General features: G+C 39.5%; 1 protein-coding gene across 2 annotated transcripts in view; it reads right to left on the bottom strand.

The window, feature by feature from the left end:
• LOC126100165 (protein argonaute-2-like) overlaps nt 1–12,718 on the bottom strand; it is a 288,991-nt gene that overhangs the window by 206,089 nt on the left and 70,184 nt on the right. For both annotated transcript variants that reach the window (XM_049910711.1, XM_049910712.1), the window contains exons 4-5: nt 5,431–5,481; nt 2,602–3,258 (exon numbers count right to left, since the gene is read on the bottom strand). In XM_049910711.1, coding sequence (XP_049766668.1) covers nt 2,602–3,258; nt 5,431–5,481 — 708 coding nt within the window. The remainder of the gene's footprint in view (nt 1–2,601; nt 3,259–5,430; nt 5,482–12,718) is intronic.

Below are 12,718 nucleotides of genomic sequence, written 5' to 3'. Positions count from 1 at the left end.
AGTAACTGTTCTTTCTGTGTGTGGTCCACATTTCAGCAAGCTATGTTATTTGGCAGTGACATCATTGGAAGTGTATATAAATGAATAAAAATTGTAACATAACATCTAAAGTCTGAATTAGATTACTTGACAAATAGTTACATGCTTACTACATGTTTATATGGGATTGCACGTATGAGGGTGAAGGATTTCTGCATAGTTTTATTTGGGATTTTTCTCTCCACAGTTAGAGATGCAAAGTTTTCTGTATCCTCTGTCGTACAGAAACAAGTACACATGTTTTCTGTTAATGTTACATTACATCAATGATAGTGTTTTAAATAATGCACTTGTCAGAACTTCTGCATGTGATATTATATGTTAGTACTTATACATGTGTCGTATTATTTGTTTGAGGAACTCATTGGGCAGCATGCAGCAGTTGGAGTTCACCAGCAGATGCCTTTATGTCACAACAAAGTACATCACTGAGTACCCAACACCACGTGGACCACTGAAAAGGTCCATCAGAGTCAGCAATATCAAGCATCACAAAGGAAGAAATGCATATCCGCCACACACCCCTCAATGATCTCTCACACTGCTACAGCTCTTGGAAGTCTAAACGAATAATGTTTATCTTTTTCTTTGTTTCATTCGCTATACTTAGAAATAAATGTCAGTGCCTTCAAATAAATCTGTACAACTATATAAGGACACAATTTAAGGTTGTTAACACAAATGTTGAAAAGTTCTTTACTGATTTACTTCATATTTTTAGCAATAACATACGGAATGTTTGGGCAGACAGACTACATACATAAAAATATACAAGGTGTGATCAAAAAGTAACAGGAATTTTTGTTTTTCTTGTAGTATCTTTATTCATCAACATCAACTTTGTCTCCTTCAAAGTAATCCCCCTCGGATACACACACACACACACACACACACACACACACACACACACACACACACACACACACATTATATATGTGGTTATAATAGAAGGAAACATTCCACGAAGGAAAAATATACCTAAAAACAAAGATGATGTTACTTACCAAATGAAAGTGCTGGCAGGTCGACAGACACACAAACGAACACAAACACACACACAAAATTCAAGCTTTCGCAACAAACTGTTGCCTCATCAGGAAAGAGGGAAGGAGAGGGAAAGACGAAAGGATGTGGGTTTTAAGGAAGAGGGTAAGGAGTCATTCCAGTCCCGGGAGCGGAAAGACTTACCTTAGGGGGAAAAAAGGACGGGTATACACTCGCACACACACACACATATATCCATCCACACATACACAGACACAAGCAGACCTATTTAAAGACAAATTTAAAGACAAAGAGTTTGGGCCAAACTCTTTGTCTTTAAATATGTCTGCTTGTGTCTGTATATGTGTGGATGGATATGTGTGTGTGTGCGCGAGTGTATACCCGTCCTTTTTTCCCCCTAAGGTAAGTCTTTCCGCTCCCGGGACTGGAATGACTCCTTACCCTCTTCCTTAAAACCCACATCCTTTCGTCTTTCCCTCTCCTTCCCTCTTTCCTGATGAGGCAACAGTTTGTTGCGAAAGCTTGAATTTTGTGTGTATTTTTGTGTTCGTTTGTGTGTCTCTCGACCTGCCAGCACTTTCATTTGGTAAGTCACATCATCTTTGTTTTTATATACACACACACACACACACACACACACACACACACACACACACAAGTAGGTTTTGCCTTTAGATATGTCTGCTTGTGTCTGTATACGTGCGGATGGATGTGTGTGCGCGTGCACATACGAGCGCGAGCGTATACCTGTCCCTTTTTCCCCCTAAGGTAAGTCTTTCCGCTCCCGGGATTGGAATGACTTCCTTACCCTCTCCCTTAAAACCCACATCCTTTCGTCTTTCCCTCTCCTTCCCTCTTTCCTGATGAAGCAATGGTGGGTTGTGAAAGCTTGAAATTTGTGTCTGTGTTTGTGTGTTTTCTATTGTGTCTATCTACCAGCGCTTTGTTTGTTAAGTCACAGCATCTTTTTTTAATATATTTTTCCTGTATATCACGTGGTAGAGGGGGTACATATACCAGATCTTTAATGTGTCCCCAAAGAAAAAGTCACACTGAGTGAGATATGGTGTTTGGGGAGGCCATTTCATGAACTCCAAAACACAGAAAGCTCACTCCGCACCTGAACTTGCCATGTTTGCGGCCAGCGCTGACTATTGGCAAATTACCGAACTATGCCGTGGCAGAATACATAAAAAAAACTTTCAGAGTTTCTCTTCAAAATGTCATAGTATGATATCTGTACAACATTTAGTTCTTGTGCAATAAATAATTGAAAGTGTTGCCGGACTTCATGTACACCCTGTTCTGTGCCACAATTTACTATAAGTCTTAGTTGGCTACAGTGCAAACCCACAGTACGTACTGTTACAAAACATGTTCGAACCCTTCAGATTGCAATACTGACTGACTAAAACAATCAACTGAGCCAGACAGAAACAAAGTGTGTCAAGAATACCTGTTAACTGGGATATAAAATAAAATGCAAAATATATTGACTATAGCAGTCTGGACGCAATTCCAGAAGCAGTTTTGTGACAGATTTACGAAGTAGCTCACCTTTCTGGGCCTGTGCTGGCTGCTGAGGTGGAGCCGGTTGTTGCTTTGGCACCGGCTGCTGAGGTGGCTGCTGTTGCTGTTGAGGTGGTGGAGGTCCCGTCGGTAACACCTGCTGTGTGGGAGGTTGCTGTTGCCGCCAGACACCACTGGGAGCCCCCAGACTGGGAAAAGCATCTCCTGACGGTGGACCACCTCTTCCTCTGCCCCCGCCATCTCCTCTCCCTCTCCCTCTGCCTCTCTCCCCTGGTCCTCTGCCTCTACCTGGCTGAGGACCCTGTTGCTGCCACTGACCAGATGAGCCACCAACTGCAGCCTCTTGTGGCGGAGAAAAGGGACGCACGTCACCGTCTCCGCCGCCTCTCTCGGCGCGACCCCGACCTCTGCCGTAACCGCGGCCGCCGGGCGCGGGAGGTGCGAATTCCCTCTCTGGACTTGGCACCTGTGGAGGCGGCACTGGTCTCTGCTGCGGTGTCGGAGGTACCTCCGGTGGCGGCTGCTGCGGTGCTGGAGCACTCTCCGGTTGCGATGTGACCGGTGTTTGCGCCGGCGAGCTCTCCGGCGGCGTCAGAGTACTGGCTGCGGCCGCTGTAGTTCCGCTGCTGACATCGGCCCCCACCCGCGCCTGTTTCGCTGCCGCTTTCTTGGCAGCTCGCTTGTCTGAAATTGGGAGACAATCACAAGTGTGGCAAAAATTGATGCACAACTCTCCTACCATAAAACTAAATGACGTTTGCTCACATGCTGCAGTGCACTACTCGGGGCACCAGAATATAAACTTAAGTGCAAATGAATCCTGTGAGGCAGGTATATTAACTACAAGACAGTAAAAATTATTATTTTCAGCAAAATTGAAAAAAATTTGTCATACCATTTTAACTAAGTCACACAAGACTATTGATTTTTTTCATTCTACTAACAAGGGAACCTCCCCATCGCACCCCCCTCAGATTTAGTTATAAGTTGGCACAGTGATTAGGCCTTGAAAAATTGAACACAGATCAGTCGAGAAAAAAGGAAGAAGTTGTGTGGAACTATGAAAAAAAAATGCAAAATATACAAACTGAGTAGTCCATGAGCAAGATAGGCAACATAAAGCACACTGTGAGCTCAGGAGTGCCATGGTCACGTGGTTAGCGTGAGCAGCTGCGGAACAAGAGGTCCTTGGTTCACGTCTTCCCTCGAGTGAGAAGTTTACTTTTTATTTACAGACAATTATCAGAGGTCACGCACTCACAAATAATCAACTTTGCTCTCCAAAATTCCAGGACATGTTCAGATTTGCTTGGACATACGCAGATTTGACAGTCTACACACGGAAAAATTTGAAAATGTTAAAAACATATGTTTTGACAGAGCACAGGGAAAACTGTTCGACTGTGAAACTGTTGCATTCATTTGTTGCAGTTTATGTGACACACTCTTACGTTTTCATCACTTTTTTGGAAGTGATCATCACATCCACAAGAAAACCTAAATCGGGCAAGGTAGAAGAATCTTTTTACCCACTCGCCAAGTGTGCAAGTTAGGTGGGTCAATAACATATTCCTGTCATGTGACGCAAATGCCGTCACCAGTGTCGTATAGAATATATCAGACTTCTTTTCCTGTGGAGGAATCGGTTGACCTATGACCTTGCGATCAAATGTTTTCGGTTCCCATTGGAGAGGCACGTCCTTTCGTCTACTAATCACATGGTTTTGCGGTGTGGTCGCAAAACACAGACACTAAACTTATTACAGTGAACAGAGACGTCAATGAACGAACGGACAGATCATAACTTTGCGAAAATAAAGAAATTAAATTTTTCACACGAAGGAAGACTTGAACCAAGGACCTCTTGCTCCACAGCTGCTCACGCTAACAACGGGACCACGGCGCACCTGAGCTCCCATTAGCCTTGATGTTGCCTATCTTGCGCATGGACTACTCAGTTTGTATATTTTGCTTATTTTTCGTAGTTCCACACAACTTCTTCCTGTTTTTGCTCGATTGATCTGTGATCAGTTTTTCAAGGCCTATCCACTGTGCCAAATTATAACTAAATCTGAGGGGGGTGTGATGGGGAGGTTCCCTTGTAAGTGTGCAGCTATTTTATGGAAGACATTCAACCGGACTCCGTTTGAAGATAAAAATGAATTTATGTCCCTTTGAAATAATGAAGTTACATTAAAGGAAACATTTCAGAGGCAGGAAATGTTGGTAATGAGCAGGCTAATAAATACATGTCTAGGATCCACACAAGGGCAGGCGGGGGTGCGCGCGCTCATGTGCAACCTAACACACACACACACACACACACACACACACACACACACACACACACACACACACACTTAACATATTAATAATGCATAAAAACAATTATTATTTTAACAGGAATATGAAGTAGTATCCCACTTGCTTCTACAGATGGAGGACATGAACAGGGGTTAGGGGAGCATAATACTGGGAAAGGTTATAGAGGAATGAATTGCACTGTTGACTCCAATGTGCTAGATGAGCTGCTAGCACCCTTCCATAAGAGATTTAGATATAATCTGCAGTAGTATATGTAAATTCATTGGTTTCCATAATAACAGTTATCAAAATATAATTTGGCTGAAGGTTGTAAGTAAAATAATATTCCAGCATCAGTGACAACAATCAATTTCCAACAATGACAAAGCCAGCCACTGAGAGCTTTAATTACTTTTGAAAATTGGGAAATGTAGCCAAGAATAGTAAAGAAAAAATAAACCATGGAGAAAAACTCTCTGCATTTCGCACTATGTGATATTTGGTTATTCGTAAACTGATTATAAACGTGTCTTCGACAAATGTGATACAAACCTTTTCTAGATAGCGCTTGTCCACCTGATGCCTCCTCATCGCCTTCTGCCTCTGAAAAGTAATACAGAAATTAAACAGAACCACTCAGAAATTAAATGGAATAATTCCAGTACAAAATTAACAAACAATTAACAAACAAACCACAAACAAAGTGTCTGAACCAAACATTTTGAGTACTGTAGATTTATTACCAAATGTGCTTAAGCAACTACAGTGACAAGCACTTAATTTTAAGTTAAAGCATCACAAAATTTTATGTAACTCTTGCTGAAAAGCAAGAGACAAAATACAGAATGGAAAAGACTGAAAGAATTGTGTTTCTGTAAAAGCCTAATAAAGGTCAAATTATATAGTAACACACCTTGTTTCCTGTCCAGATTTCCATACAGAAATGTCTCTACCAGCAAGAAAACTATTTTCACATTACAGAAAGGTATTTAACACCATATCCATGGCCATCAGCTAGCCAATTATGGCTCGCCCATAAATATGTCATTACGACTGGAAAACTGTACTGAAATCTAACCAACCAATAATCATCTTGTGGTGTTGCGGTTCTTCTTACGTCCATAATTGCTACGAAAATAGAAATTTCGCCTTAAGGAAGACACTTTCAGTTTCGTTTTGCCCAGACATGTTTCCGCACTTTTTGTGCTATCTACAGTGGGCTATTTATTTTATTACTGTAAAATTGTTGGTACATATTAACATTTAGTGAAACTTCTGGTACAAAATATTTACAATTGTGAGTGAATAATTGTTGTAAAGTATTATACATCATTTGTTATAGTTCACAGGTGAGATATTAACAACCTGATGCACTGTATGTTGTTTATTAGATAATGTCTAAAGTTCTAGTTATAGCTTAATTGGTGAAAGAGTGGATGTATGCATTAGTTTACGTACCTTACATGAAGCTATAGGGTATTTATGTTGGTAACTAGTCTGCTACACAATCTGTAACATGTCATCTGCAAACAGCAAAGCTTAATTTTTATTTGCTGTTTATTATGCATTTATGAGTGGAAATGAGTATATATCGCTTTTTTTTCTGTGTAACTTAAGCCTTTGATGTTTTAGTGTTTTCTCTTATGTTTTCGCGAGGTGAATACACTGATTTCTATGACTTATGGTCGTTTGACAAAACACTTTCTATGAATTTTCAAACATGGGCAGAGTTTTTGCCACCATTATGTGTTGTTATCGTTTCGTAGTATTCATTTGCTTCATGGCGTGTTTCTCTGGAAGAGGCACGCAAGTTTGAAGTGTATTTGGTGTTTGTGGCGTTTGGTTTTTTGTGTGCGCGAGTGCTAGTGTTGCTTGTTTTTGAGTTTTGTGGTTTATTTTATCCACACTCTTTGCATCATATTCATTCTTCTGTACAATTTGTTTTATTGTGTTGAGTTCTTGTGTGTAATCATGTTCGTTCATGGGTGTTTCGTTCAGTCTGTGTAGTAAATATCTGAAGCTGGCTTCTTTATGAGTTATGGGGTAATTGGATTGGTTATCAAAAATGGTGCTTGTGATAGTGGGTTTCCTGTAGATTGCCAATTCATGCTTTTGGTTCCTCTTGTGTATGGTGAGATCTAAGAAATTAAGTTTTTCATCTGTTTGTGTTTCAATGGTGACCTGTATTTGCGGGTGGATGGAGTTTATGTTGTCATGGAGTTCTTTTATGCCAGGCTGTGGTTCATCAATTAAGCAAATTATACCATCTACATATCTGTACCAATACAATATTTTGTACTGTTTTAGTATTACAACTTTATCAAATATTTGTTTTTCTATCTGACGGGAAAATATCAGCTAGGAGGCGACTGACTGGGGATCCCATCGGTAGTCCATCTTGTTGAGAGTAAAATTTGTTGTTCAATGTGCAGTTGCTTTGCTCTGTTATGAGCCAGAGTATGGCTGATATTTCTTGTGGGTATGTTTCCTTGCAGTTGGAGGTTTCTTTCTATGATGATGGTTTTTGTTGTGATTTGTGTGTACATGGAAATTATGTCAAATGAAATTAATGTTGCTGTGTTTGATATGTTTTCAATTCTTATTTTTTCTATTAAGTTATTTAGACTTCTGTTTTCAGTGTATTTGTATATTGTCTGTAGCAGTGTGTGTGTGTGTGTGTGTGTGTGTGTGTGTGTGTGTGTGTGTGTGTTTGGCTAAGTAGTATGATGTTGCTTTAGTAAAGTTTACCAATGGACATCACAGACTTAAGACGTGACCCATCAAACCGATACCAAAGTAACTTACAGAAAACCCTGAAAAACATAGAAACAATTTTTACAGAAACACAGATCAAAAGAACAATAAAGAAAAATTCCAAGGCCCCCCACCCTAAAATCATTACATAAAGTTCACAAACCTGGAGTACCTATATGTCCGCTGATAAACTGACTTGCAGATCCTTAAACCTAGCAGCAGCTTATACCAAAAATTAACTATAGAAGAAAACTATCACATCCAAAAATCAATATCCCAAAGAAAGAAAGTACTAAATGAATACACATCAATGTGCACTAAAACCCTCTTTGCACAATTGAAGTCACAGAAATCAGCATATTCACCTCGCGAAAACATATGAGAAAACACTACATCAAAAGCTTAAGATACAAAAAAAAAAAAAAAAAAAAAAAAAAATTGCAATATATACTCATTTCCATTTGTAAATGCATGTTGTTGTTTTAGTCTTCAGTCCAGAGACTGGTTTGATGCAGCTCTCCATGCTACTCTATCCTGTGCAAGCTTCTTCATCTCCCAGTACTTACTGCAACCTACAGCCTTCTGAATCTGCTTAGTGTATTCATCTCTGTCTCCCTCTACGATTTTTATCCTCCACGCTGCCCTCCAAAACTAAATTGGTGATCCTTTGATGCCTCACAATATGCCCTACCAACCGATTCCTTCTTCTAGTCAAGTTGTGCCACAAATTTCTCTTCTCTCCAATTCTATTCAATACCTCCTCATTAGTTATGTGATCTACCCATCTAATCTTCAGCATTCTTCTGTAGCACCACTTCTCGAAAGCTTCTATTCTCTTCTTGTCCAACCTATTTATCGTCCATGTTTCACTTCCATACAAGGCTACACTCCATACAAATACTTTCAGAAATGACTTCTTGACACTTAAATCTGTACTCTATGTTAATTTCTCTTATTCAGAAACAATTTCCTTGCCATTGCCAGTCTACATTTTATATCCCCTCTACTTCGATCATCATCAGTTATTTTGCTCCCCAAATAGCAAACCTCGTTTGCTACTTTAAGTGTCTCATTTCCTAATCCAATTCCTTTAGCATCACCAGATTTAATTTGACTACATTCCATTATCCTCATTTTGCTTTTGTTGATGTTCATCTTATATCCTCCTTTCAAGACACTGTCAATTCCGTTCAACTGCTCTTCCAGGTCCTTTGCTGTCTCTGACAGAATTACAGTGTCATCGGCGAACCTCAACTTTTTATTTCTTCTCCATGGATTTTAATTCCTACTCCGAATTTTTCTTTTGTTTCCTTTACTGCTTGCTCAATATACAGATTGAATAACATCGGGGATAGGTTACAACCCTGTCTCACTCCCTTCCAAACCACTGCTTCCCTTTCATGCCCCTCGATTCTTATAACTGCCATCTACTTTCTGTAGAAATTGAAAATAACCTTTCGTTCCCTGTATTTTACCCCTGCCACCTTCAGGATTTGAAAGAGTATTCCGGTCAACATTGTCAAAAGCTTTCTCCAAGTCTACAAATGCTAAAAACGTAGGTTTGCCTTTCCTTAATCTTTCTCCTAAGATAAGTTGGTTGGTTGGTTGGTTGGTTTGGGGAAGGAGACCAGACAGCGTGGTCAGCGGTCTCATCGGATTAGGGAAGGATTGGGAAGGAAGTCGGCCGTGCCCTTTCAGAGGAACCATCCCGGCATTTGCCTGGAGTGATTTAGGGAAATCACGGAAAACCTAAATCAGGATGGCCGGACGCGGGATTGAACCGTCGTCCTCCCGAATGCGAGTCCAGTGTCTAACCACTGCGCCACCCCGCTCGGTCCTAAGATAAGTCGTAAGGTCAGTATTGCCTGACGTGTTCCAACATATCTACGGAATCCAAACTGATATTCCCCGAGGTCGGCTTCTGCCAGTTTTTCCATTCGTCTGTAAAAAACTCTTGCTAGTATTTTGCAGCCGCGGCTTATTAAATAGATAGTTCGGTAATTTTCACATCTATCAACACCTGCTTTCTTTGGGATTGGAATTATTATATTCTTCTTGAAGTTTGAGGGTATTTCGTCTGTCTCATACATCTTGCTCACTAGATGGTAGAGTTTTGTTAGGTCTGGCTCTCCCAAGGCCGCCAGCAGTTCTAATGGAATGTTGTCTACTCCCAGGTCCTTGTTTCGACTTAGGTCTTTCCGTAGTCAGTCAAACTCTTCACGCATTATCATATCTCCCATTTCATCTTCATCTACATTCTCTTCCATTTCCATAATACTGTCTTCAAGAACATCGCCCTTGTTTACACCCTCTATATACTCCTTCCACCTTTCTGCATTCCCTTCTTTGCTTAGCACCGGGTTTCCATCTGAGCTCTTGATATTCATGGAAGTGGTTTTCTTTCCTCCAAAGATCTCTTTAATTTTCCTGTAGACAGTATCTATGTTACCCCTAGTGTGAGAAGCCTCTACATCCTTACATTTGTCCTCTAACCATCCCTGCTTAGCCATTTTGCACTTCCTGTCGATCTCATTTTTCAGATGTTTGTATTCCTTTTTGCCTGCTTCATTTACTGCATTTTTGTATTTTCTCCTTTCATCAATTAAATTCAATATCTCTTCTGTTACCCAAGGATTTCTATTAGCCCTCGTCATTTTACCTACTTGATCCTCTGCTACCTTCACTATTTCAACTCTCAAAGCTACCCATTCTTCTTCTACTGTATTTCTCCCATTCTTGTCAATCATTCCCTAATGCTCTCCCTGAAACTCTGTACAACCTCTGGTTTAATCAGTTTATCCAGGTCCCATCTCCTGAAATTCCCACCTTTTTGCAGTTTCTTCAGTTTTAATCTACCATAAATGCATAATAAACAGAAAAATAAAAATTATGTTTTGCTGTTTGCAGATGACATTATAGACTGTGTAGCAGACTAACTACCAACATAAATACCCAACAGCTTCATGTAAAGTACGTAAACCAATGCGTACATTCGCTCTTTTGCCAACTGAATTATGACTAGAACTTTCGGCATAATGTAATTAACAACATACAATGCATCAGGTCATTGATACATATCTCAACTGTGAACTGGAACCAACTGACGTATAATATTTTACAACAATTATTCACTCACAATTGTAAATATTTTGTACCAAAAGTTTCTCTAAATGTTAATATGTAACAACAATTTTCCAGTAAGAAAATAAAATAACCCACTGTAGATAGCACAAAAAGTGCTGAAACATGTCTGGGTAAAACGAAACTGAAATGCCATAGTTTCTACTACCCAACAAAATCAAGGTCACACTGAAAATAACATCCAACTACTGACATTATATCTGACACACTTCAACTTATAATCTGAATCTACTTTTTGGAAAGCATCACACACCACCTACAACGGAAGATGTCTTTGCATGACATTCGTTACTGCAGATGTCATTGTGTATCTTGCTGATAATGTCCAAGATCTTCATCTCTTTCTAACCAGAGGGTTAGACAGGATCCATGTTAAATCATTCAGATCATCTAACTTACTATCTCAGATTTTGTTGAAATGCCTTCTTTAGTCTTCATGTGGAGCTAAGTACCATACCAAATTTTAGCATTTTATTCTTTTTCCATTTCATAGCACTTCAAATTTTTGGAAGTTTGGTCATTTTTAAAATTGTAACGGCACAAAACACCAACATTTTGAAAATAAATTACAATTTCTGTATTTATTATCCAAGCTGTGTGAAATTTGGTGGTTATATGCTACATAACATTGTTGTTGTTGTTGTTGTTGTTGTTGTCGTCGTCGTCTTCAGTTGAAAGACTGGTTTGTTAGAGCTCCCCATGCTACTCTATTCTGTGCAAGCCTCTTCATCTCCGATTAATTTCTACAACCTACATCCTTCTGACTACTTACTATCTTCACCTCTTGACTCCCTTTATGATTTTAACCCCCACACTTCCCTCCAATACCAAGAATGTGAACTCCTGATGTCTCAGAATGTGTCCTATCAACCAATCCTTTCTTTTGGTCATGTTCTACCATAAATTTCTTGTCTTCCCAGTTCTACGCAGTACCGCGCCATTAGTTACATGATCTACCTATCTGAACTTCAACATTCTTGTGTAGTGCCACTTTTTGGAAGCTTCTATTCACTTTTTGTTTACACTGTTTATCATCCATGTTTCATTTCCATACATGCCTACACTCCATACAAATACGTTCAGAAAAGACTTTCTGACACTTAAATTGATATTAAATGTTAGTAAATTTCTCTTCATCAGAAATGCTTTTCTTCCCATTGCCAGCCTACATTTTATATCCTCTCTACTTTGACCATCATCAGTTGTCTTGCTGCCCAAACAACAAAATTCATCTGGTACTTTGTGTGTCTCGTTTCCTAATCTAATTACCTTAGTATCTCCTGATTTAATTTGACTACATTCCATTATCCTTGTCTTGCTTTTGTTGATATTAATCTTATATCCTCCTTTCAAGACAATGTCCATTCCATTCAACTGCTCTTCCAAGATCTTTGCTGTCTCTCACAGAATTACAATGTAATCAGCAAACCTCAAAGTTTTTTTCCCCCCCTGGACTTCAATCACTACTCCAAATTTTTCTTTTGTTTCCTTTACTGCTTGCTCAATGTAGGGGATAGACTACAACCTGTCTCACTCCCTTCTCAACCACTGCTTCCCTTTCATGCCCCTTGGCTCTTGTTACTGCCTCCTGGTTTCCGTACAAGTTGTAAATAGCCTTTCGCTCCCTTCAGAATTTCAAAAAGAATATTCCAATCAACATTGTCAAAAACTAAGTCTACAAATGCTATAAACATAGGTTTGCCTTTCCTTAACCTATCTTCTAAGGTAAGTCTTGGAGTTAGTATTAACTCTCATATTCCTACATTCCTTCCCTGAGGTCAGCTTCTATCAGTTTTTCCATTCTTCTGTAAAGAATTTGTGTTAGTAGTTTGCAACCTTTATTTATTAAACCAGTAGTTTGGTAATTTTCACAGCTGTCAGTAAATGCTTTCTTTGGAATTGGAATTATTACATTCCTCTAGGTGTCACAGTATTTCACTATCTC

This window comes from Schistocerca cancellata, chromosome 9 (assembly GCF_023864275.1).
Source record: "Schistocerca cancellata isolate TAMUIC-IGC-003103 chromosome 9, iqSchCanc2.1, whole genome shotgun sequence".
In the NCBI taxonomy this organism is placed as follows: Eukaryota; Metazoa; Arthropoda; class Insecta; order Orthoptera; family Acrididae; genus Schistocerca; species Schistocerca cancellata.
Note: the sequence above shows the minus strand (reverse complement) of the source record. Positions and strands in the feature narration are given on the sequence as shown.